This window comes from Globicephala melas, chromosome 10, assembly GCF_963455315.2.
Source record: "Globicephala melas chromosome 10, mGloMel1.2, whole genome shotgun sequence".
Classification (NCBI taxonomy): Eukaryota; Metazoa; Chordata; class Mammalia; order Artiodactyla; family Delphinidae; genus Globicephala; species Globicephala melas.
The window spans coordinates 81,181,586-81,209,228 of NC_083323.1; the positions used below are offsets into that span (position 1 = coordinate 81,181,586).

The window sequence follows — 27,643 nt, forward strand, 5'->3', positions numbered from 1 at the left end:
TTGTATATAGTTTTAAGACAATGATGTTGAGAAATATTTGTTATGAACCATACTGATAAATATAGATGCTTGGGAAAAAAATGCATCTTTTATTTCTTAAACGCAGGAGAAATTTAATAAATATAAATGCTTCCATATAAATAGCCATTCCATTCCACATTACCACGGGGATCCTCTCGAGTTAGAAAAACACTCCTATGGAGAGAACTAAAAACAATTATCACAGTGATTTTTGTTTTAATGCTTCAGGTATGCTTTCTTTTGCCTTTAGAATTTCTTGAGGAATCAAAACAACAAAACAAATTACAACCTTGTCTGTGAGACCCTTCAGTTTTTGGACTGCATTTGTGGAAGTACAACGGGTGGCCTGGGCCTCTTGGGTCTCTACATCAATGAGAAGAATGTAGTGCTGATCAACCAGACTCTGGAGAGCTTGACTGAGTATTGCCAGGGCCCGTGCCATGAAAATCAGGTAACTGTGAAAGCAGTCCTTCACGCACAAGTATTCTGACCAGTCAGCAAAAGGATCAGATTGGTGAAGGAGCCAAGCTTTGTGTGCCTGTAAAAGACCTTTCTTCTTGCTTTGCCAGATAGTTTTACCTTCCTAACAAAACATACAAAGACTGAATTATGGACTAACAAATACTATGCCATATTTTAATTTAATTTCACCTTAAAAGGAAATTCCCATGAAAATATTCCAGATAAAAATCAGAGTTATCAAAAAACGTTAAATACGTTTTTTTCATCATTGATCAGTTTTCATCTTTAGTCAATCTTTCTAGGATTTGTGGCATCAACTCCCATTGGTTTCTTCGGCTCCACTGCAGTGGGTTGTGTATGTTATCTCCTTCATATTCACAGTAAACTTATGAAATATGTAATAGTGCTTCCATTTTGCTGATGAATAGGTTCTGACTCAGAAATCAAGTGGTGTTCCAGAGTCTCAGAGTAACTGAATCTGTACGTTGTAGGGCCATTCTTAAAACTGAGGACTTGGGCTTCCCTGGTGGCGCAGTGGTTGAGAGTCCACCTGCCGATGCAGGGGACATGGGTTCGTGCCCTGGTCCGGGAAGATCCCCCATGCCGCGGAGCGGCTGGGCCCGTGAGCCATGGACACTGAGCCTGCGCGTCTGGAGCCTGTGCTCCGCAACGGGAGAGGCCACAACAGTGAGAGGCCCGTGTACCGCAAAAACAAACAAACAAACAAACAAAAACTGAGGACTTGTGGTTTAGTCTAGAGTGCGCTTTTAACTGTATTACATTTTCCAGGGCAAGGTTTCGACTCCTTTTTCCAGAATGTTTGTCTCTGATTCCATTTTCTTGGATATCACAGTCACATAGAAGGAGTAGACAGTAGAACACTTGGACTAGTAAAGTGGGGGGCACCCTGGAATTTACTGACTGTTCACATCTACACAGGTTGTTACAGGGCTACCATCACAAGCATGGATCCACCCTGGAAGAAAGAGTTTTCAAGTCACAGACATTTCTGGATATTAATTTTAAAGAAGCCATTGAGACCAAATATCAGTGCTTAATATAGAAAAGTGAAAAAAGTAATTTGCTTTTCTATTGTGAATTATATGATGTATATGTACAAAAATGCACACACACATACATGTAAATGCATAGGTATGTAGAACAAAAACGCAATTATTGATGTAAATAATTTGTTAGGGGCATACTTCTTCCCCCCCCATAATATGCACGTGACATGGTGAGAGAGTTTGTGGATTTTGCTCTGTGTTATATTTCCCTCTCCTAGGGCAACGATACAAGAAAACCTAACTGTTGATTTAAAGTTAAGGAAATACATGCAAATTCAAAGATTTGGTTTTGTTGTTGGTTAAAATCATGTATAACAGAAAACAGGTATTCTCCACTCTTGGTTTTTTACTAAATCAGGTAAGCTCTAAAAGTAGAAATTAATAATAAAATAGTGTGAATCCTGTATACTCTGGAAATATACTTACTCTGAACCCCGTGCTCTGGAAGTGTGTGGAAAGAAAGAAAGTGGCTAGCAAATTCCGGACACAGTCTGCAAATTGATTCCCTCTAAGTTTAGCAAACATTTTAACAATCAGAAGAACCTCCGGAGATGTAGAAGACAGATGGAAAACACCTCTCTTGGGTGTCAGGGGAGTAAAAATTTACTTATATGAAGGGAGAAACGAAGCCCATTCTGAAAAATAACAGTCCTTTCAGAGTCACCTTGATTTTACTCTTTCTCATTTATCTTACCTGGGTTTCAATTTTTCAGACACCTTGACAGTGGGTGCTGTGTGGTAAGCTGTAGTTCCACAAACTCCAACCCACAAGTTCCTGATTTTCAAGTCCTATAAAATGAATTAAATTCGGAGTCCTAGCACAGTAGACCCTAACCTTCAAAATACTGACATTTATCTCTCAGGATTTTTTTTTTTTTTTTTTTTTTGCGGTACACGCGGGCCTCTCACTGTTGTGGCCTCTCCTGTTGCGGAGCACAGGCTCCGGACGCACAGGCTCAGCGGCCATGGCTCACGGGCCCAGCCGCTCCGCGGCATGTGGGATCTTCCCAGACCGGGTCACGAACCCATGTCCCCTGCATCAGCAGACAGACTCTCAACCACTGCACCACCAGGGAAGCCCCTCTCAGGATATTTTATAAGCTTTTCTCAAGTCAGATTCCTCTGTGAATCACTTAAGTTTGAGGAATCTTCTGACCTTTTCCCTCAACCACCATAATTGACAAGATGTCTCCAAAACATCAGGAGGTGCCTGTATTCCCTGTCTGCTGCCACAGTGATCAACAGCATCACTTGTTACTCATTTAGCATTAAGTAGCAGATAAATGAAGTTGCTACATCATTTCCAATAAAGTTTACTTACAAACCTTGGACATAAGGGGCGCATTCCTTTTGTAAATAGGAATATTCTCTTAGCCTGGATAGATCAGATCTTAAAATTCTAAATTTAAGTAATTCCTCTAATGAAGGGCATATTAAAATTTAGTGACTGAGTGTTTTACTTAACCATTGTTTTTTGAAATTCTATTAAAATGGTTCATTGAAAAGATACCTGTTTCATACAATGTCTATCTCTATGTTCTTCATACAAAGCCATTTAGCTAATACTAATCAACTAATAGACTCTATGCAAAAGAATAAGTTAAAGTTAAACCTTTGAGTTATCTTAGACTTAATCTCAAAGTTAAATTTTAATTATATTTTAAAAGTCGAAAGGCTAAGGTGATTCTGTAATTTTATGTCATGGCTTCTAGCGCACTTATGTCGTACATAGAGTGTTATTTTATAAACATTTTTTTTTCCTAGACATGTATTGCTACTCATGAATCTAATGGGATTGATATCATCATTGCTTTGATTCTAAATGACATAAACCCTCTTGGTAAATATCGAATGGACCTGGTGCTCCAACTAAAGGTAGAGTAAATCCACTATTTGGGGGGGGAAGTGACATTCTCTATATAAAACTCCCTTTCAGAGTTGACTCTAAATCTTCAAGTAGGTCTTGTAAAAAGCAAGGTATTATCGTATTTTCAACTAATGAATTGGCAGAAAGGGATAGTTAAAGCACCGTGAGCGCTAAATTCCTGATAGTGTCAAATAAGATTTGAGATAATGTTAGTTGGAGGGTACTTTACTGGAAGTTTTTTTAAGCAGCCACTTTGTTTTGCTGTTTTTCTTCTGCTTTTATTTTCTATTTTTCATTATATAGAGGAGGAAAAGGTTCTGAACATTCACTATCCCATATATTTTTAAGTCGTCTTGACTACAGAATTCTATCTAGCAAGTCACGATTAATGAGACTATGTCAGAGGAGGGCTGCATTTTAGTTTTATGTCTCTCTACTTTCTAAAAGTTGTTTTCTTTTATTATATCTTAGAATCTTATTTTTTTCCCCAAATAAGCTAAGCCATTTTCACACTCCCTTTGAGGAGGTGCTTCAACTTAAACCATGCGCATACTTCCCAGCAGTTCCACTGATCAGAGGTCAGGAGCACAATGGCATTTTGAAAAAAATTTCTTCAACTTTTTGTTCAAGTAGAAACAGATAAATGAATATACACAAGAAACAATATAATCCCAAATATAAAGGCATGCTATTCAATTGAGATGAATTATTAAAGACCACATATGTTTAGTGTTAAACAGGTTTAAAAATCATTGGTTAAATAAAATTTTTCTGTAAAGACAGGTTGATCCAATATCATAGAGAGAATAAAGTTTAACTTTTTAATGGGTAAATTTATGGCCAAGAAGAATAGAAATGACATTTCTATAATTATGTTTCTAAATATAGATTTAGATAGATAATGGAATATATATTATATATACATCCTACTTATGTGGAGATTGTGCTAATGGCTCTTAATAAGCAAACAAAGAGATAACTATTTTCATTTGCAATATATATAATCTTTGGGTATTTATCTTCATAGATTAGAAAGAAGGTGATCCTTATGTAGATTGAACGTGTGTCCTTTTCCTAATTAGCTTCATGCTTCACTTAGTAAAAACAGCCTAGGCCTATATAACAGACAGCTTAATTTGAATTACTAGAAAAAAATTATTATATCTTGAATTCATTTTTAACCATAATTCATAAAGAAACAGGCTTTTAAAATCCTTTATTTACCTAGAGACTATACCTTTAAATCTCTCTCTCTCTTTTTTTTTTTTGGCCATGCCACGAGGCTTGTGGGATCTTAGTTCCTCAACTACTAGGATTGAACCTGGGCCCTCGGCAGTGAAAGTACAGAGTCTAAATCTAACCACTGGTCCTCCAGGGAAGTCCCTAAGTCTCACTCTTAATTGACATAACTTAATGGGGAAAATACTGAAGGATTTGTCAAAGTATAGGCATACAGATTATTTACAAATCCAGACCTATGTAAAAAAACCTAAATTAAATGATGGGGTATGACTTAACAGTACAAAGATACTCTTGGCTATTCAAATGGAAATCTTTTTTGAAAAAGGGTCATTTAAAATTTCATTTATGTTTCTAGGCATAATTTATATATACCTTTTCAAAATATGACAGTTGGATAGATCAAGGTATGTATAAAATACAAAATGAATGAATTTGACTTGAAATATTCATAGTTTTCTACTTAAAGAAAGAAGTGAGTGTACATTTCTAAACAATCCATGAGGCTTTGTACATAATGGCCAATATGAGAACAATGTTTGTAAGACAGAATGATATAGTATATCGGCAAATTTTAGAAGGTATAGGTAGTGTGCTTTTAATTATAAATTCTCCAGAACATTATAGAGATTCCATATTAAAAATGTTAAGGTTTTATTTTATACCATCCACCCTTAAATTTATACTTAACCAGTTATAATTTTAAGTATATTTAACTTTACTAATTTACTATACCATTTTATGAATTTTCTGATACATATATCTTGTCCCTTTTAATTTATATTTCATGACTGATCTGGGACTATAAAGTGCTAAATTTATAAATAAGTAGGTTTTTTTGTTACTATTTTTGGTTTTTTGGTTTTTTGGTTTTTGTTTTTCTTCTAAGGACTCCAGCTTCCTTTGGAAGAAAATCCTCTATTAACACACATGAATTTGATTTCTAAGCATATATAGGCTCTTGTACTTTCAAACTGATTCAAATTTCAGTAAGTCATTTACAAGATTTCTGTTCCTCCAACATAGTACGAAAAAGATTGGTCAGAAAAAATACCGTATTGCCAATAGCATTCTGAAATTGGATGTATTTTTAAGCTATTACGTATTGGGCCTGCTGAGTGAGGTTCATTAGAGAGTACTGTTAGCGTTGCCAGGGTTTTAGTTTTCAATTCTATGGGGTCAATTAATATTGCTCTAAGGATCTAAGCTCTCCACTAACACTGGAGCTTTATTTTTTTAGGTATGTTGTTTATATGGGATGCTAGGTTATAAAAAGGGAATTTTAGGATTAGTACAAATCTGTAAAAATTGAAAATGGAACAGAAAAAATAATGCTACCTTTCCCACAAAATCCTAACATCTTTTTAGGATGGGTTAGTGACGTTGGTATCATCATCACCATCACATTATCATCATCGTTACTAATATTAGCCATTTAATCAATAGGCTGTATTTCTGAAAGAAAAATAGTTGGGTAGAATTTGGTATTAAAAATACCCAGTGTAATTAATTTGCACAACTTTAACAAAATTTGTATTGTGAATGCCTGCATCACCAAACAACTGATTCAATTTAAGTTTTCATCCCGTAAGATGTTAATTTTGAGTCACTAAGAAGCATCTTAGAGCCATTTGGCTCTGCGTGTGTGGAGATTGAGATTTTTATCTAAGTGAATATTACAAAAACACTATAGAAATATCTCCCAGGTCGTGTTTATCATCTTGCAGTGTGCCACAATTCTAGGGCAGTGCTATTGAAAACACAGTATAAAGAAACATCATTCCAGGGACTTCCCTGGCGGTCCAGTGGTTAAGACTTCACCTTCCAGTGTAGGGGGTGCGGGTTTGATCCCTGGTTGGGGAGCTAAGATCCCACATGCCTTGCGGCCAAAAAACCAAAACTTAAAACAGAAGCAATATTGTAACAAATTCAATAAAGACTTAAAAAAAAGAAACATCATTCCAAATGTCGAGGATATTGTACTTTGCGTTGCAAGATGGTGTATAACTATGTTGTACCCGTTTTGGATAATAAATTGGCTGTATCAGAAACATTTCTGATTTCAATATGTAAGCGTGTTTGAGACAATATATTTATAAACTAAATTAGAAAACACCAAAGACAACATAAGCTGTTTTTATTCTCTGTTAAACAGAAATAGAAAATATTCTTCTTCTACAACCCAGATGGTAAAAATGTTGCATATATGCTACCATGTAGGGAGACTAGTAAACTGTTATCAATAAATATTTTGTTTCTAACTCATGAATTTAGAATTTTATAGATTACTTTTCACTAATTATCGCTCAAATTTATTTAACATTTTGATTTGCCAGTGTGTGTTAATGTTTCGTGTTAAAACAATTATGCTAAATTCTTTGTAAATTATATGCCATTTTTGTGGAATATGTCGTTGATACTGGTGTCTTGTTAAAGTTTCATCATAGAAATGCCTATTTAGGAAATAGTCAAGGAAGATATGATTAGATTTTAATGCATTATATATAAACTCAATTTTGTGTTTAAAATTCCTTTTCACCGATATTTAAAATATCCTTTGTAACATATCTCTCATATTCATTATTTTTATTTTGTGTTAACAATAAAGTAAAATACTCTATTTTAAAATGTTAATAAGCCAAACTAAATTAGCAGTTTAAAATTCTGCTTGATTTAAAAAAAAAATAGTCCTGATAATCTCAATTAAAACAAATTGAGGGGATCCTTAATCCATGAAATAGACCTTTCATGTGTATCAACTCGATCTGTATCTCTAGAACAATGCCTCCAAGCTTTTGCTGGCCATCATGGAAAGTAGACATGACAGTGAGAATGCAGAAAGAATTCTATTTAACATGAGACCCAGAGAACTGGTAAGAAAACTTTTGAAAACTGTGTTAATAATGTGTAACCTAAAAGGGACAATTTATAGTGTGCATGTCAGGGGAAATGTCTGCGGGCTTTCACTGCTCTACCAAGGCACCATGGCACATCAAGACCTGCTATTACAAGTACCTCAGAAGCCCCATGATAGCAAAGGCCTGTGTGATTTGGGTCCTGATTTCTTCATTGGCTTTATCCACTTTAAGTGCTTTTCTTAACTAGATTTTCACACTTGCCTAAACTATCTGCAAATTATTTTTTGCCAGAAAAAAATTCTGCTTTAGTTTTTGTATTGGAATATAGGTGAGGAAGGTATATAAAAATGTTTGTACCCCTCAAAAATTTGATTTATACCTCTTTCTGAAAATAAAAACAAAATAAATCTCTTTGGTAATTGTTCTTATTAATAAAATGTTACACAGTACTCAGCCTAGAGGAAACTGTGTGGAGACCTGCTGGGAATTCCACAGAGATCATTAGTGTGTCTTCCTATTGTAGAAGTTACATTTTCCTCCTCACTTGTGACATGGAAATTATGAAGAAATATCACCATGCTTTAAAATCATTGGGTTTCAAAAGCATTGAGAACATTCTCGAACCGTATAAGCCAGTGCCCCAATGACTAAATCCCAGTCTTATAAACACCATTGTTGGTGCTATGGGGAAACCTGTGAAGGCACTCTTTTGTTCTCTTTAATAGTAAGGGATGGATTCAAAGAAGGCAGATAAAGAGAAAGATAAGATGCAGTTTGATTTAACATACATTTAATGAGAGCATAGGACCTGCAAGAAACAAAAACAAAAAACTCCATCCATGGAAGGCAGTGGGCTAAGAGGAGCAAGGCGTTCCTTATTCTTATGCTTAAATGGAGCGGTGAGTTATATATTCATTCGACAATATCTCTGCACAATAGCCCTTTGAAAATACCATTTCCTTTGCCTACAACATTTTTATCCCATCATCTACTTCTTGCCTGAGTTAGTGCCCCTGCCCTATGCTTGCTGAGTGTCTCACAGTTGTGTTGGCCTCTTCATTTGCTGACAGTAAGTTCCCTGAGGGCAGATACTCTGTTGTATCCACTGTTGGGTCCTCAGGGCAGAGAATGGTGTCTAGCACCATGTGTTCTTGTTATTAGTGGGCCCTTAATAAATAATGGATGTTTATCAGGGTTCCAACATCTCCCAGTTGATGGGAACTCTGGCACAGTCAACATTAAAAAATCAAAGCCAAATTTCGCAAAGAAAACAGGGAATATTGTAGGAAAATACTTCCATATTCATTTAAATACAGATGGTTTCCTAGGCTGTTTTCATTTAGAACTCTTTTACACTTTTCAAGTCTTAGGAAGCATTCCAAGTTTTAATTACACCTCATAGATGATGTAAATGCATGTTGTTTGTGGCATTTCAAGCCTTCTTGTTCCCCTTTGTTTTTTGATAGGTGGATGTGGTGAAGAATGCCTATAACCAAGGACTGGAATGCGATCATGGGGGTGATGAGGGCGGAGATGATGGTGTTTCCCCAAAAGATGTTGGACACAATATCTATATTCTGGCCCATCAGGTGTCACATTTTATATCTTTATATTGTTTTGCTAATCTTATCAATCATGTCTTGTGTCAACGCTTGCTATCATATTTTCAAGTTCTGGTCCCTCCATTTTTTCAGCACTTGCCTTCCTTGCTCTGGGTCAAGGAAAAGAAAAAGCTCCCGGAATGCCTGATGGTGCCTCCAGGGCTGTGCTAGGGGCTGGTCCACAAGAAAACGATACTTGGTACCAAAAACTGGGCCAGCAGGGAGGAGACAATCCCATGTCAGAGCCTGAGGAATAGGGAAACCATGGTAGCAGGTGGAAGTCTTGAAGGAGAGAGGAAAGAGGCTACTGAGAAGATAGAGAGTATGAAGTAAGGGATTGCATTCAGATCAAAACAGGCTTCTGGCCTCTTTGAATTGTAGGTTGGCATGTTTCCTGCAGAAGCTCTAAAGTGACAGCCTCTAACTGGGTTTTGTTGGACTTCTAATAAATATAAGGCTAAATTTGCAGTCTTTTGAAGGAAAACCATTTCTATTTTATAGTAACTTGTGAAAACAGGTGCTTGATAAATTTTATTTGATAAATTTAATTTCATTAACCTGAAGATCAGCTTTAAATTTGCATCTTCTAATGCAGAGTTTTTAGAAGTTAAAAAATTGAAATGACATATGCCCATTTGATTTTATACATATAGCTCTTATTTTCTTACAGCATGAAGTCCAGACTTCTAGACGTTGCCAATCTCTCTTTCTAGTCATTTTCTCCCACTGACAATCTCTTCCTTTTCCTGCTTCCCTGTACATCTTACCAGATAATTGAACAAACATTGGTAGCTATAAGTAAGACTCTGAGTAGGTTAATCTTTTTAGTTTTTAAATTTTTCCACTTTTATTGAGATGTAATAGACATACAGCACTCTGTGAGTTTAAGGTGTTAAAAGTTTCCTCTTTTAGACAGTTATTGCCCTTCTCTGTCCTTTGTATAACTCCCTAATGTGTGTAACCATGAATATAATTTTTACAAAAAATTCAGGGAAGGAGGGCTTCCCTGGTGGCGCAGTGGTTGAGAGTCCACCTGCCGATGCAGGGGACACGGGTTCGTGCCCCGGTCCGGGAAGGTCCCACATGCCACAGAGCGGCTGGGCCCGTGAGCCGTGGCCGCTGGGCCTGCGCGTCCGGAGCCTGTGCTCCACAACGGGAGAGGCCACAGCAGTGAGAGGCCCGCGTACCAGAAAAAAAAAAAATCAGGGAAGGAGTCAAATTCTAAAAGATACTAATACAAGAAGCTGGTATCATTTTGTAATATAGTTGCACCATTGAGAAGATTTTTAGGTCTCTCACAGTATAGCGAAATGCACAGATAGAACAGAAGAAGGTGAGGGCACATGGGTTATAGCTAGGAAGACAAGAGAGAATTTTAGTTATTGAGGAACTGAAAGTTAAGGTGAAGGGCACACTGAAGGAAGTAGAACACAGAGATTTAGGATGTGGAAAAGAAAGGGAGAGAGAGGGAGAGAGAGGGAGGGAGGGAGGGAAGGAGGGAGGGAGGGGGAGAGAGAGAGAGAGAGAGAGAAAGAGGAGGGATAGAGAAAGAGAGACAGAGAAAGAAAGAAGGAACGAAAGAGAAGGAAGGAAAGAAAAGAAAGAGAAAGAAAGGAAGGGAGGCAGGAAGGGAGAAATAAATTGGGTGACAGGAATTGAATCAAGCTGGAGAAGGACTGTCCAGAGTCTGAATGAGTCTGAATGAGCCCGAACTGAGAATTAAAATCATATTGGTTTCTAGGGCTTCCCTGGTGGCGCAGTGGTTGAGAGTCCACCTGCCGATGCAGGGGACACGGGTTCGCGCCCCGGTCCGGGAGGATCCCACATGCCGCGGAGCGGCTGGGCCTGTGAGCCATGGCTGCTGAGCCTGCGCGTCCGGAGCCTGTGCTCCGCAACGGGAGAGGCCACGGCAGTGAGAGGCCTGCGTACCGCCAAAAAAAAAAAAAAAAAAAAAAATCATATTGGTTTCTAGAATGAATATAGAAATACAGTGACACAGCATGGGTACATGATCAAGGAGTTATTTCAGAAGCTGTAGCATTGTGGAAGGAAAACAGCAAAAAAGAGAAGGGCAGAATGAGCAGTAATAAATTTTAGAAGAAGGAAGTCAGGGAATACAGCCACCCATGTCCTTTTGACTGAAGCTAGTGTTGCTCTGTCTGGAAAGATTATCCCAGCTACACGAGCAAGACCTGACCCTGTGTCTTTTAAGTGGGAAATGAACAACCAGACCAGCCAAGTCAGACCTAGAACAAATAGAGGAGTAGATGTTGGAGTCAGATCACCTCCTACCCATGAAGAAAAAGTTTAAAAATGCAGTTTCATGTTACTACTTATAATATGAGTAACAATAAAAAGATCAACGTCAAGAAAAGACCTATGTTAGGTCAGTCCAGTTTTAAGCTGGATTAAGTATAAGAGTAGAGAATACAGATTTTTAAAAACAGGTTAAGGTGAAGGTCGAGAAGAGTGGAGAATAAGGATAAAGGATGCAAGTGCTAGTCATGGATTGAAAGATAACGATTTAAAATGTGAAAGAAGTTTAAAATGAAGACAGCATAAGGTCAGTGATTTTGATGGATTTGAGTTTATGAAACTGCTAGGAGAGAACAGATTAAATTCAACGATGATGGTGGAATTGTCTAAGGAGTGGGAATTCAGAAGCAGTTAAAAAAAAAAAGTAACAAGGGGTTAAAAACAACTTACTGAAATTAAGAGATGAAACAGTGGATGTGCAAATGGTCTGAATGGTTGTCTAGAGGTTTCTGAATTTCTGAAAACCAAAATGTTAGAAAAGTGGTAGTTTGCAGAGCTGGGATGGTACAATGTAGAGATACATAAATAAAGCCAGGCTTCAGGAAGAGATAATGTCAGACTGAGTGAGGGGAAGAAGGAGGTTCAGAATTGCTGAATACTTAAGGGCTTGTGGTTAAATTGTAAGAGTGTAAACACGAAACGAGAGTCCATGGGAGTCCCTTCTAGGAACTCAAGGAAAGGACAGGAATGGCAAAATATATGCAACAGTATATGTAACCAGCAGTGTAGTTAAGCAAAGGTCTGCTCACTTTCTTCCAGTGACACAGGAAGTTGTTGCCTTGCCACTTTATAAATGTGTTCTCTGTGAGGTGACTCCTCCCACCAATTTTAATGAAAAATTCAGTTTTCACCCAGAAGAGAGCCCGCTGTGCTCTTTTGATCTTTCCACAAATGACTCCTTTGGCTTTCTCTAGGCCAGCATATTGTGCTGGTTTCTTAGGAGGCCAAAGATGGTTGCTGAGTTCGTTGTGAACCTGTTGTCCAAATACCCCCATACTGAGACACAAATGCCAAAGACAGTGGTTGTGAACACTGCTTCAGAAGTAGCCATGTAGCTGTGCTCCAAGAGTTTTCTTGCATCCAGGTTTGGCTGTTTTCATCGCGAATGCAGAATCGTTTGGCTCCAGCGTGCTAATGACCATGCAGATTGATTTCTGCCTTTGCACAGTTCAGTAATTCCAAAACTGAGGTTCAACTTCCTCCTTGTTTTACTATAATCATCTTTTGTACAGACAGTTTATTTTGGTGCCCTCAGACTTTCAATTTTTGTTGTTATTCTTTTCATGGTAGTGAGGTAGTTCTGCTTTTTCCACCATGACATCCTTTTGGCCCTTCCTGTGGTTGGTGTTACAAGAAAAAAATAATGCTTCTTGTAAGTGTCTTGTCTGATCTACATAGAACTATAAATACATCAAAAAAGGGAATTTCTTAAGTTCTAATACCATAGTGTCGTGCAGAGAATTTCCTTAAAATTCAGCTGTGTGTCCGTTTTAGACTTTCTGTCCTCCACATGCCCTTCTCATGCGTCTCTGTCTCCTCTGTCTGCTCTAGTTTTGATCTTTTATATTCTGCTTTCTTCCTGTTCCTTCTCTTTACTCCTGTCTTTCTATAGAACAATCGCTGCCTGCAATCTAGAACATTGCTCAGTACTTTAGGTTACGTTTAACATATAAGTCATATTGTTTCTTTGATTCCATGTAGCGATTTCTGTTTTTCCAAGACTTTTAGTTTAGCTTCATTTCTTCCTCAGTTGTCCTGAGATATAATTGACATATAATATTGTATCAGTTTAATGTGTTACAACATGTTGATTTGATACATTTATATGTTGCAAAATGATTACCACCATAGCATGAGTTAACACCCAATCCAGTAACATAATATCATTTTTCTTTTGTGGTGAGAACATTTAAGATCTCCTCTCTTGGCAACATTCAAGTTTACGATACACTGTCATTAGCTATAATCACTGGGCTGTACATTAGATCCTCAGAATTTATTAATCTTATAACTGGTAGTTTGTACCCTTTGACCCCCATATCTCTCCCTCTTTCCCCCACCTCCCAAACCCTGGTGACCACCACTCTACGCTCTTTCTCTGAGTTTGTCATTTTTAGATAGCACATCTAAGTGATATTATACAGGATTTGTCTTTCTCTGTCTGACTTATTTCACTAAGCGTAAGGCCCTCAAGTTTCATCCAGGTTTTTGCAAACAGAAGGATCTCCTTTCTCATGGCTGAATAAGATTCCATTGTATATCTATACCACATCTTCTTTATCCACTTATCCATTGACAGACAGCTACATTGTTTCCATACCTTGGCTATTGTGAATAATGCTGCAATGACACCCTTTATTTCAATACCTACTAGAATTAAGCCTAGGGAGAAGTGTTATGTGCTTTTCAAGATGAGGAGAAATATTATATAGCAAGCCTGTGGAAAGCAAAAATAACTCCTGGCTCTTAAGGCAGGAAAGCATGGATCCCTTTCATTGGATATGTGAAATTATTTTTTAAATATAGGCTTTAAATTTTTTCATCAGCATTTCCCCATGTCATTAAATAGTCTTTGAAAATGTAATTTTAATGTCTGCATAATTGTTCATCATTTGAATATACCATAATTTATTTAATCACTCTTTATTGTTAGACATTTAGGTTTCTAATGTTTTTGATATTATAAATTACGCTATGATTAACATCCTCATACATTAATCCTTGTCTGCTACACTGACTATTTGCCTAGGATAAATTCCAAGAAGTTTAATTACTAGGTTGCAGGGTAGTAACTATTTTATGGTTCTTGATACACATTATAAAATTGTTTTTCACAGTGTGATGGTAGTCATCTTACTGAATCTTAAAATTATTACCATTTAAAAAAAGCTTCACCAAGTTGATAGTGTCAGGAACATAATGACCACTCAACACATGTTTGCTGAATGAATTAATGAGATAGATGAAAAGGGATCTCATTTTAATTCACATCTTTTGGATTAGTAATAAAATGGACTTTTTTTGTTTGTTTGTTTGTTTTGCGGTACGCGGGCCTCTCACTGTTATGGCCTCTCCCGTTGCGGAGCACAGGCTCCGGACGCACAGGCTCAGCGGCCATGGCTCACGGGCCCAGCTGCTCCGCGGCATGTGGGATCTTCCCAGACCAGGGCACGAACCCGTGTCCCCTGCATCGGCAGGCGGACTCTCAAGCACTGCGCCACCAGGGAAGCCCTGGACTGTCTTTTAATATGTTATTTGGTCATTTCTATTTATTCTCTGAATTACTTGAAAATGTGTTTACCCATTCTTCAGTTGGGGTTCATTTTTGTCTTAGTGAACTTTAGTTAAGGTTAATAAATCTTAGTCATAGTAGTTAGGTCTACTTCATCCTGGTTCATTTGCTTTTTAATGTTTTAATGATAGTTTTCTTCCACCACCTTGAGGTCTGTTAAACACTTACCTAGATTTTCTTCTAGTGTATAATGAATTCAGTTTTTGCTTTTAACTATGTAATTTTTCCGTGTCATAATGCAGGAATAATAAAAAGGTAAGTTCTTGTGTTAATTTATCTCTAAAGACATAGTCCAAGGTTTAGTAGTAACAGCGGTCCATGGGGGAAGGGTTTGTAGTAGTTATGTGAGTGTGGTGTAGGGCATGTGCGATCTTTACTGGAAGAGATCAGGGTCCAAATCCAAACCACATTCAGGGCCAAACAAAAATGAGTGATATGGGGGCAGGTGAGGCTGGGTCGATGGGGTGATATGGTAAACCTGTTGCTTACCTCTTCCGACTTTCCACCTGGGCTTGTAGGCTCTGAATTTCTTCTTCTTTCACTATTTCAAAAAGTCTGAATTTTGAAATTTAAAAAAATGTGAAAGCTCCTAATTTTTAAAAGTTGGCAACTCATTCAAAAATTTGTAAAACACTGAGCAGTCGAAGCAAAACTCACCAGCAGGCAAAATGCAGCTCATGAGGCATAGTTTGCCACTTGTAGAGTAAAGGATCTAAAGTTCTCATTCCTTTTTTATTCAGTTGCATGGACTTTTGAGTGCTTTACCAGATGTCAGGCACTGTACTAGATACTAGGATACAGTAGTGAAGGAGACCAGCAAGAGATCAGCTCTCAGGACCTTTACATTCTGACTGGGAGCAGTGACAAATAGACGAACCAGAGAGAGCAGATAGTGACACAGGCTACGCAGTGAATGAGAAGAGGGTGTGATGAAAGACACTCAGGAGGTGCTGTTGTAGATTGGCTGATCATGAGGGTTTTCTCTGGGAAGGTGAAACTGAAGTTAGATCTAAGTGAAAAAGCAAAAGTCAGCAGTATATAATGGTGCAGAGTGTGGGGGAGCATCCCACAGATGGCTGGAAAGTGGCAGTGAGCTTGGCATGTTTACAGGAATAAAAGACCTGTGTAGCTGGACCTTCAGCCAGCCACCAGCACTTGAACACTATAATACTCACAAACACTGCACCTGAGGCTCATTTATTATAAGATAGTCATTCAAGAACATTTATTGAGCACCTCTTATGTCAAGCATTGCTTCAGTTGCTAAGATAGAAAATGAATAAAGGTGCCATCAAAAAGCTCACAATTGAGTGTGTGTTGGAGGGGGGAGAGGGAGACAAATAAGTCATTATAACTGAATGTACTTAGGTTAAAATGGAGGTGTGCGCAAGACACGCTTCCCTTAGGAGTCAGGAGAGAATTCATGGAAGAGGTGACACTTGAACTAAATCTTGAAGAATAGGGGGAAGGGGGAGAACATTCCAGGCAGAGGTAATGACTTATGCACCATAGATATTTTAGAGAAAGGAACTTCTTTGGGGAATATTGGTAAGGATTTTGTGTGGTATCTACTTATGTGTTTATATGAAATCAATTACAATCATTTGAATTGAGTCAACATCTTTGATAACTGTAATGACCCTGATTGTAGGCATTTAACAAATATTGCATGAATGAGTGAATGAATGAGTAGGACATGATACACTTTAAAAATTTAGTATTTTATAATTTAAGTATTATAATAAAAAACTGAATAAAAATATTTTACTGTTATCATCATTATCATCGAATATCATAAAATTAATGATATTTTTCCCCACTGGAGTGTAAATCCTTGTGCACAGTTATTTTTTTCTGTTCCTGTGTCAAGTACATACCTAGCTATGGTAGACACTCAAGAAGAGTTTGGGGGAATAATTTCTTGTAAAAATGCATGTGTGCTGAGAATATTTTTATATAATGAAGGTACTCTGGAAGATTTATAGAATCCTACAAAATTGATATTAGCATTCTGGCAATCAAGGATCTTATTCAACTGCTATGGACTTCCTTTTTAATTTTGTAGTTTATTCTTTGCTAATCATGTCAGCAAACCCTACATAGGTAGGACCCTATGATATCTTCCCTCGTCAGGAACTTTTCTTATTTTCATTCATGATGCCACCTTTCTGCTGAACTAATATCTCCTCCTGTTCTTAAAATTCACTTAGTATTACCTTAGTTCCTTTAAACTTCAAATTGAAACCTACTTACCCTATTTCCAGTCAACAATGATCTTTCTTTATTTTGAGTTCTTATATCTATTATGTTCACCCCAAACTGCATACATTCTTTCACACTAGCTTATGCTGTGTATAATTCTAGAGTTGTTCTTTATTTCATGTATATAGGTCTAGGCTACATAATTAGTAGCAGATTCACAAAATCTGGGTACCCATAAGGCCTCATTAAAAAACAAAACAAAACAAAAAAACTTCCCACAAAGAAAAATATCACAGGGAAAAATGCTTAGGTATTTAAATCCTCAAATAGGCACCTACATATCTTTCAACAAGCAACAGAGAATCTTGGGATTACAGCCATTTATATGACCTCTCAGATTCATGGTGAGTGGGAGCAATAAAAAAATATAGTCCAGGAAATGGATCGAAATTGGACTTCTAATTGTTAGTTTGCCGTGAGGATCTTGAAGCCAAGTTCAGTGGAAGCAGATATTTTTCTGCTTAACATTTCATGTTTGGTAGATTTATATTTATTTCTGAGTGACATAATTATTAGAGCATCAGTCTGAATTCTAGCAACATAAGAGGCCTTCACAGTGTCTTCAGCTCCTCCTTAGGTCTGCTCTAATTTCAACTGTATTCATTGAATTCAAAATCTACTAGGAGAGCTAGAGATACCAGGCAGGGCTGCATCTATATATATTTTTTTCCATGCAGGGAAATACATACATCTCCTAGCATATTTTAGACCTTTGGTTTGTTACCCTGTCCCCAGCCAAAGCCAATATCTCTTTCTTTCCTTTCAGGGGAGAGGATGGTAGGAACTGCCATCCTGTTTCAAGGACTGGGATGCTTTCTGTCATGCTGACAGAATTTGCTAGATATCTTGATAGTCCTCATTAATATGGGTTTTTTTCCTTAGAATTTTGGTCTCATAGCTGCTGTTGCTTGAGCTATATTCATTTTAAGGGATATGCATATACATTACTCTAAGTAGCTAAATTTTAATTTGTACTGAAGTCATATGAAATGTATGTATTGCTCAAACTACTTAAAATGTTTTCCTTAGAGACTTAGGCTGCTTCACCTCTTTGCCACTTCTATTTTCTTATGCTTATATGTAGTAATCAGCATTGCTTCATTTACTTTATTTGTAGAAATAGAAGGATGAGCTTGTAATTGGATACATAACTTCCATCTTTAATATCTTTGAAGGGTTTTAACTAACAATTTCTTCATCTTTATTATTGCTTGTAGTGCAGAGAGTAGAAAACACAGCTGGGTTTTCAGCTCACAGAGGCACTTGTAGCTCAGCAATTTGCTGGCTAGAATATAGTACAAACAGCTTAACTATTATTCACCCCGAACCCTGTACTTTCTCCATTAGCTGATTACATCACTCAACTTCTCTGACTTCAGCTTTCTCTAAAAAAATATGATGAGTATCCATGAGCTATGTTTGCAGAGCAAACTTTCAGAGACCTATTGGCCACTAACTAGAGAGTAGTTGGACCCTGATGGCTCTTTTACTGGAGTAGATTATGTTTTAAATAACATAACAAAGTAACTAACCAGCTACTGGATATTTATGCATTTATTTATACCTTACCTACTTATAAAAGGAATTTGAGATTGAATAAGAAATACACTTGTAAAATTAGACTGTTAGAATACAAGATCAAAGCCTTGAGAAGGAAAAGAATCTAAGTGTGCTAACGGTCTCGGCCAATATCCTCACTGTTTATCAGTGGTAGCTCTGAGCTTCTTGGTAACCAAGAGTAAAAAATAATGGGCTGAGCCTGTGCGTCCGGAGCCTGTGCTCCGCAACGGGAGAGGCCACAACAGTGAGAGGCCCGCATACAGAAAATAAATAAATATATAAAATAATGGGCCATACAAGTCATACCTATACTATTCATTTATGACCAACTTATTACTGGTATTTAATTCTCAGATAAATGTATACAAGGGCAGAGGACAGCATGGTAAACAATGTTTTCTAAACTGTTCTGCAGAACGTACCAGAAAAAAAATGAACATAGCTGTTTTTAGTCCTCAGGGATAAATAATGATGTACACTTCTGAATTATAATTGAGTTGAATGTAAATAAACATGAAGTGTGTATGATACAACAGTCATTCGGAAAATAGATATGTAAGGTCACTTCATAGAGAGACTTTCATAATGTAGAAACTTTACAATATGTGAATTTAGTTGGAATAAAACTTGTTTAAATATCAAGAGATAGGGCTTCCCTGGTGGCGCAGTGGTTTAGAGTCCACCTGCCGATGCAGGGGACGTGGGTTCATGCCCCGGTCCAGGAAGATCCCACATGCCGCGGAGCGGCTGGGCCCTTGAGCCATGGCCGCTGAGCCTGCGTGTCCGGAGCCTGTGCTCCGCAACGGGAGAGGCCACAACAGTGAGAGGCCTGCGTACCGCAAAAAATATATATATATATCAAGAGATTATTTTATCAAATCGCAAAAAATAGGCTTATCCTAATTGCCTAGCTACGTGAAAAACCTGCAAATCTTGGCAAATAGATATGTAGAAATGTAAGCAACTGAAGGAACTTTGCCTGAAAACTTAACTGCAGGTTTTCTTTTTTGAAAGAAATAGAAAAATCAGGTTCAGCTATTTTCCCCCTACAAGAAAGATATTTTTCTGTGTTGCTATCACAAGGCAGTTTGATGTAATAAAATAGGTTATTACAAACTAATGTTACTTTGAGCATTAATTATTCTATGTTTCTTGGCAACCAAGGCAAAAAAAGAAATATTTAAGTTACATGATACATACATAATGCAAAAAAAAACTCACCCAAAACCCAATCCTCCCCCAAAAACAACAAACCCATACTGATTATTAGTGAAGCACAACACTTCTTTGTACCTAAGGCTAATAGGAATTTACTGAGGGAACCCTCACTAGTAGTATTAATTACTGGTGATGTGATAGAGGTTTAGATTAATACAACTTAGTAATTTAAAAATGTCTGTCAGATACTAGATTAAAAAAAAAAAAGCTTAGCTGTATCCTGTTGCCGTGCATACTCTGTAATAATAAAAGGCAATTGAATTTTCAATAAAAGTTTTAACATGATGCTATATAGACAATTGTCTCCACAAATATTCCTACATACACAATCCAGCACGTGGACAGAGCCTGGTGCATCAGAAGTGCTCCATCAGTGTTAAGGCTAATCAGATTTATTTTCATGACCTTCCTCAGCTAAATTCATTCTCAGTTCGTTCTTAATTCAGTGTAAATTTATTGATCACATAGTATAACCTGGCTGTGTTCTCAGCAAACAGATCTAAATCCCTTGCTCAATGAGCCTGTATTCTTGTGGGGATGTCATCCTCCTTGAGATCACATTGCCTGTTCCTTTTGGGACAGGTATGCTGCAGACATCAACTGTGCCACAGATGGGGAATCCCGAGGGTGTGAAAATGAGAAATAGTCTCTACCCTCATGGAATTTACCTTTTATTACCGGGAGACATAAAGACAATCACAGCTCAGCAGCCCTGTGGAAGATGTGTCCCTGGGATGCTCTGGGATCTCAGGTTAGGGGTGTGCATGGGAAAATGAGTGTGTGGCTGCGACAGAGAGGGAGAGAGAGAGTTAGAGGAACAAAGATATAACTTTCCCCCGTACTCGATCATTTGCTCAGCGTTCAAGCAGGCAAATCAGCTTCTCTAAAAAACCCCTAGGCCATTGACCCATAGCTCTGCTCCCTTTTTTAGCAAAACGATCAAAAGTTGTATACAATCGCTACCTCCATTTCCTCTTTCTATTCTCTCTTAAATTCATCCCTGCCAGCCTTTCATCCTGACCATGCCACCAGAACAGCTCGTAACGAGGTCACCAGTGACCGCCACCTGGATAAATCGAACAGCTTGTCCTCAGACTCCATCATTATTTGTCCTGTCACTAATATTTCACACAGTCGGCTGCTCTCTTCTCGAAATACTTAGCTTTCATGCAGCACGATTGATTTTCTGCTTTCTGCTTCCTCTCAAGCCCCTTATTCTCAGTTTCTGTCACTGGTTCCCATTCCTCTCCTGCTTCTATCAGAAGTGTTCTAATCAGAGTGTTCTAGGACCCATTCCATGGCTCTCTCGTCCTCTCAGTCGACACTCCCTCCCTAGATGATCTCACTCAGTCACGTGACTTTAAACTCCAGCTGTACCATAATAAATTCCCAATTTGTATCGTCAGCGTGAGCCTCTCGTCTGAACACCAGACTGGTATATGCAGCTGCTTGTTTGAGATCTGCATTTGAATGCCTTTTTAGGCCTCTCACACTTTACATATTTGTAATGAAACTCTTGATTCTCCCACCGTCTTTTAAACTTAGATACAGAGCCAGACCCTGTGACTCCAGAACCTTAGTTTCTTCTCATTACTCTAACCCAAGGCTGGGTTGATGCCTGTGCTGTGTGCTCCCATCACACACTGTGCTTACTCTGATCACGGAACATATATCACTGAATTACTGTGGCCTGTTTACTTGTTTGTTACCACTAGACTCCAAGTTCAGCAAAGTCAGGATTTGTGTTTTATTCATTAATGTGTTGCCTAGTGCATAGGACTGTGTTTGATACAGTAAATACTTTTGATTGAGTGAGTAAATGAGTGACTATTACAGTTAACAGGTGCCATAGATCACTAGAAAGGAAATAGGTTAATATTGGTGTTGCTATAGAGGGCTTTGTGGAGGGGCTAACATTTTAGATGAACCTTATGTATTGATAAGATTTAGATAAAAGGAGAAAAGAGGAAGGCATTTCCATCACAGGGAAGGAGAGAGCAGAGGAAGAGGTAATAGTCATCATGATATGTGTATGGAGGTGAGGAACTCTGGGACGCCACAACAAGGGATATGGAAAGCAGTGTGGTGCAGATGTAGAGGGAGAATGGAGGGACACATCTTAGCAAATTCTGGAGGGTTTTAAGCACCAAAAAACAATTCAGTCAAAATATTTATTGAAATATAGCATAGGACTTCCCTGGTGGTGCAGTGGTTGAGAGTCCACCTGCCGATGCAGGGGACACGGGTTTGTGCCCCGGACTGGGAGGATCCCACGTGCCGCGGAGCGGCTGGGCCCGTGAGCCATGGCCGCTGAGCCTGCGCGTCCGGAGCCTGTGCTCCGCAACGGGAGAGGCCACAGCAGTGAGAGGCCCGCGTAGCGCAAAAAAATAAAAGATATCCACCAACTCAAAAGCATTATTACAAGTCTTCAAAAGATCTTTTAATGATTATACTTTTATTCATGCACTAGTTTATAACCTGACATTACTAAGCAAGTATTTAAAGATAGGTCAATTAAAAAGGAACCCAAGAGAAAATAGAACTACCATATGACTCAGCAATCCCACTACTGGGCATATACCTTGAGAAAACCATACTTCAAAAAGACTCATGTACCACAGTGTTCACTGCAGCACTATTTACAATAGCCAGGACATGGAAGCAACCTAAGTGTCCATCGACAGATGAATGGATAAAGAAGATGTGGCACATATATACAATGGAATATTACTCAGACATAAAAAGAAACGAAACTGAGTTATTTGTAGTGAGGTGGATGGACCTAGACTCTGTCATACAGAGTGAAGTAAGTCAGAAAGAGAAAAACAAATACCGTATGCTAACACATATATATGGAATCTAAAAAAAAAAAAGGTTCTGATGAACCTAGGGGCAGGACAGGAATAAAGATGCAGATGTAGAGAATGGACTTGAGGACACGGGGAGGAGAAGGGTAAGCTGGGATGAAGAGAGAGAGTAGCATACACTACCAGATGTAAAACAGATAGCTAGTAGGAAGCAGCCGCATAGCACAGGGAGATCAGCTCGGTGCTTTGTGTCCACCTAGAGGGGTGGGATAGGGAGAGTGGGAGGGAGATGCAAGAGGGAGGGGATATGGGGATATATGTATACACATAGCTGATTCGCTTTGTTATACAGCAGAAACTAACACACCATTTTAAAGCAATTATACTCCAATAAAGATGTTAAAATTTTTTTAATTTTAAAAAGAGAAAATATAATTAGTAAACATGTAAGCCAATATGAAAACACTTATTTCAGAGCACAAGTAGTACTCTGGATGTATGTGTTTGTGTGCGTGCTTGCGTGTATCTGCCTGTGTTTATTGGTTAACTTGTTTTTCCAGCTCAAACATAAGTGAAGAAAGGTTAACTATATAGCTGACACTTTATTCCGATGATACATTGTAGAAGTATGAGATGGGATGGGATGGCAGGACATAGGGATCCACTTTACTCTTTTGGTCAATAGATCCAGTGGTAGAATATTAAGGTTGTGTATGAAAATACTAAAATAAAAAGATTTCTGATTTAATAGCCAAGAGACTTTTGTAGGTATGTGCGTCTTACTAGTAATGTAATGAGCTTGCTCAGCCTTTATGTTTTGTGCCTGTTGGTGCAGAATTACTTACAGAGGCACAGAAAAGTGAGACACCATAGTGACAAAATAATGCTTGAAGATAAACTGTTGAACTAAAAAGTCAGGTTTCAGAAACTGAAATAGTTATCCTCAGCCAGACCAAAAAAGTCCCCCATCTACATCACAACCAAGCAGTTATTTGAAATTATAAGTAGGGGAAAGTTCTGGAAAGTCCCTTGTTGGGATTCATGTTATCAATGAAATAATATCGCTTCTAGAGATATAAAATGGTTTGGTTCAAAATATATCTTTTTTCCTATCTGTCTATCTATATCTAACATTTTGTCAGCTGTATGAGATCTGCAAAGTATTTGCAAGTGTGTTTTACTTTTCACTTTTATAGGTAACTTTTTGCAAAGGGCCGCGTAGTAAATATTTTAGGCTTTTTCAGTTATACAGTCTCTGCTGCAAACATTTAACATGCCATTCTAGTGCCAAACCAGCCATAGACAATACATAAAGAAATGAGCATGGCCATGTTAAAATGAAACTTCATCTAAGAAAACAGGTGGTAGGCCAGATTTGACCCACAAGCCATCGTTTGCAAACCCTTGCTTTAGATGATTTTTAGAATCTTCACAATCAGAAGTTTCTCACATTTGAAAAACCTTTATGAGTCAGAATTGGTAAGTCATTTATTTGCAAGTATCTTTCGTGTTTATATTTATAACATTCAATTCACTTTGTATATGAGTGTAACACACATGCGTACACACACAACAGAGAGACGTACACTTAGAGCGTCTGCCTGGGTAAAAACGAACTCACTGGAGGTTCTTTCTTTCCATTGCTATGATTCTGTGATTTCAGTCTTCTGTGAACAGTGGAAGCCTGATCCTAAATGACAGTTGACTCTGACCAGGCAGCGTAGGTTGAATCGTCAGATTGAGAGTATGAATGAATCAAGTATGAAACAGGAGTGTGAGTGAATCGAGTAGAACAGAAGCAGAAGAGGGGAACATGAAGGCACAGGTACTTGAAATGACACAGATCTAGGGGTGGAGATTAGAGGTCAGAATAAAGAAACTTCGCTGGGGAAAAGGTAACATTCTGCTTCCATCTGGTACGTAACTGGGGAAACGCTGTGTATTAAAGTGGAGGTCAAAGCAGTGGTTCTGCCATTGTAGTGGGCATCAAACTCCTGGACCCCGTCCCCAGATACTTTGATTGAATCGGTCTGGGGTGGAACCCCAAATTGCCTCTTACCGTACATCCTGGGTATTTTTATTCAAGTTGTCCGCAGGCCACGGTTTCAAAGAAGCTGCTCCAGAGGTTTGCCCTCATCATCTTCCTTCCCTAACTGTCCCCGGGGCTGGTCACCTGACCCAGATCCAGCCTCTTTTGAACTTTCTACCTTCCTGCTATCAAACGAATCTGATTATCACCTAATTTTCTTTTATGTGAAATTAAAGGAATTAATCTGAGCTATTTGTCAACAGAAAGAATCTTTTTAAAAAACTCGCATCAAAACAAGCAAAAACCATAACTCTGTCCTCCCTGGGCATGTATTCTTTGACCCCCTACAGCAGTGTGAGAATCCTGACACTCTCACTGGTTTATATGTAAAATTCCTAAGGACCAAACCAAAAGAGAAGGCCAGAATGGCTGGGGCACAAGGTGGGAGAGGGCCAGAGATGAGGCTGCAGAGGTTGGCAGGGTCAGGTCAGGGCATGTAGAGCCTCCTAAGGGGTTTGGCCTTTATCCCTGGAGAAATGAGAAGCCATCACCATCATATAAACGCAAACTCCACTTCATTTCTGGGAATGGCATGAGGAGAACCGGAATGTGGGAGAGTCTTGGATAACTGCCAGGGGTAGAGTCAGTGGCTGGTTAGATGATGATGCATTTCACAAGACTGGAGATAGAGAAGGCTGGGAGGTGGAATGGGGGGAGAAGAAGCTTGGTTCTAGACCTCTGGTGTTTGAGGAATTTATGGGATATTGGGTCAGAGGTGTTTAACCTGGTGTTGATTATAGGTACTTGATTCTCAGGAACGAGAGCTGGGCTTGGAACATGGATGGACAGAGACATTAGTATGTCGATGCTATTGGAAGTGCTGGGTGTAAATGAAATTTCTCAGGAAAAGCAATTGGAATGAGAGGAGGAAAAAGATCGAGAATGGAACACTTTAAAGGAAAGGAGGAGAAAGAGAAACGTATAGGTTGAGAATGAGAGATCTGAGCGAATGGGACATGAAAGCAAGATAAGAGAGAGACTCACAAAGGAGCCGGGGACCAGGGACTCCAAGGAACTCCATACACAAGGTGCAGCCCTATACCCAACCCCAGGACTTGGCACTTAGCAGGTTACCAACAGTCTCACTAAGAGCAATCCATACTGAGCAGTGGGGGCCGTAAACAGACAGCAGTGAGCAGAGGAGGCTGTGGGATTAATACCTAAAAAGGAGGTTCACTCCAGGTGCATGTTAGAGTCAGAGAAGCAGTGAATCAAAACAGCTTAGTCAGTGTATCCTCAGCAGCATGAAAGTGAAATATCAGTTCTAAATCTTAGAGGGGAGGGAGGATGAGATAAACACTGGTGGCATTACAACTCAAATTGTCTCGCTGTCACTGAGCAACTTCATTTATACCCTTAATACACTGCAGTTGCTCTTCAGAAGACGTGGGTGTCTGCGTGTGTGTGTTTTGTTTAAAATGTCCATCCAAGATTTCCGCAGCCTCCTCATGTATGTTTGTCTCTGCTCTTAGCACATTACCCAAAAGCACTACCAGTAAAGGGCTAATAGGAAATATAGGTTCTCCATTGCACAAGCAGATCTTTAGCTGCCAGACAAGGGATTTGTTTCAGCCGGTACCCACCCCACGTGATGCTCCACGGTTCCCATCTGGCAACGCACGCTATGGGATCACAGCAGTGGTGCTAATTAAATGTCAGCGGGCTCAGGAGGTGCAGCAAGGCCTTCGCGCTCAGATTCCTGAGACAGAAGCAGGAAGGAGAAGCACGTCAGCCTTCCTGAAGCTCATTAGGGTTGGGGAGGGCTCGAATTCAGACAGCTGCCGTGTTCAGATCCTAAGTGGATGCTGCAAGAGGGCCCACAAATGAGCTCCAAAAGGAATAAACAAACATTTGTCTATATGGTATTAACAGGAAACACTTTCTTTGGGCAAGTTTTCCTTGACATACTCCATCACCCCTTATTTTATGGACTGCACCCCTGATTCTAGAAGTGCGTATTTAACTCATTTTTGAAGTTGATCACTCCCACACGTTCAACACTGACACAAATGAAGGGAGAAGTTTTCCAAAGTAATCAGTTAAACACACATATCAAGAAAAGATCAGTGCTGAGGCTGCAGGTGGTGAGAGGCAGCCAGACCCTTCTGGCTTCTCCTGAGGGCCCTGACCTTCTCCTTTCTTGTGTGTTGCCGTCTGCGTTTACTGTGGCGCAGGGAAACAGTCTGAAAATCATCACCGGCCTCTCCCCGGAGCTGTGCTGAGGTCCTTTTCTCATTGAGTGGCACGGTCCTCTAAGCAGTTACCCAGCTAGTAAGCCGGCATTCATCTTGACCCTTCTTCCACCCGACGCGGACAGCAAGGCCCACCAGTTCTGCCCTCTGGGCAACCCTCAGACCTGCCCGGTCTTCTTCCTCTTCCTGCCCTTCTGCCTGGATAGCTGCTGCAGCAGCTTCCTTTCTCTTTGCCTCCAGTCAAGTCCCTCTTTAATCCACTTTCCACAGGGAGGTCAAAGGGATTGTTTTAAAATGCCAACTGCTCGTGTCTGTCTCCTGACCAAACTTTTCAATTGCTTTCAGTAGAACAGGGCACGCACTCAGGAACAGGGCTTGGGAGACCTTTGATGATCACGTGCCTGATTACTTAAAAAAAAAAAAAAAAAAAGCTGGCTCATAGTTATCAAGTACTAAGTGCTGTCTCTCATGTAATCATCACCATAACTCTCTGAGATAAATACGAATGAGGTACTGTTATTGGACAGGGTCTGTTCTGAGCCCCTGACGCTAAGCACTGTGCAATCCCACTCTCTAGCCGTCTCTATCAGCATCCTTCCTCTTGTACTTTATATTCCAGAATCTGTCGACATCCTTCACTACCACCTAGTCCAAATCACCATAATCTCTCACCTGAGTTATTCTAATAAGCGTCTAACTGTCCTCCCCGCTCCATTTACCCCTGCATTCTTCAATGTCTTCTCTAACAGCAGCTGCACTGAACCCTTAAAAATGCAGTGCAGATTATGTCAC

General features: G+C 39.0%; 1 protein-coding gene across 3 annotated transcripts in view; it reads left to right on the plus strand.

The window, feature by feature from the left end:
• ITPR2 (inositol 1,4,5-trisphosphate receptor type 2) overlaps positions 1-27,643 on the plus strand; it is a 527,210-nt gene that overhangs the window by 372,380 nt on the left and 127,187 nt on the right. For all 3 annotated transcript variants that reach the window (XM_030830533.3, XM_030830536.3, XM_060305847.2), the window contains 4 exons: positions 272-472; positions 3,315-3,425; positions 7,434-7,529; positions 8,981-9,103. In XM_030830533.3, coding sequence (XP_030686393.1) covers positions 272-472; positions 3,315-3,425; positions 7,434-7,529; positions 8,981-9,103 — 531 coding nt within the window. The remainder of the gene's footprint in view (positions 1-271; positions 473-3,314; positions 3,426-7,433; positions 7,530-8,980; positions 9,104-27,643) is intronic.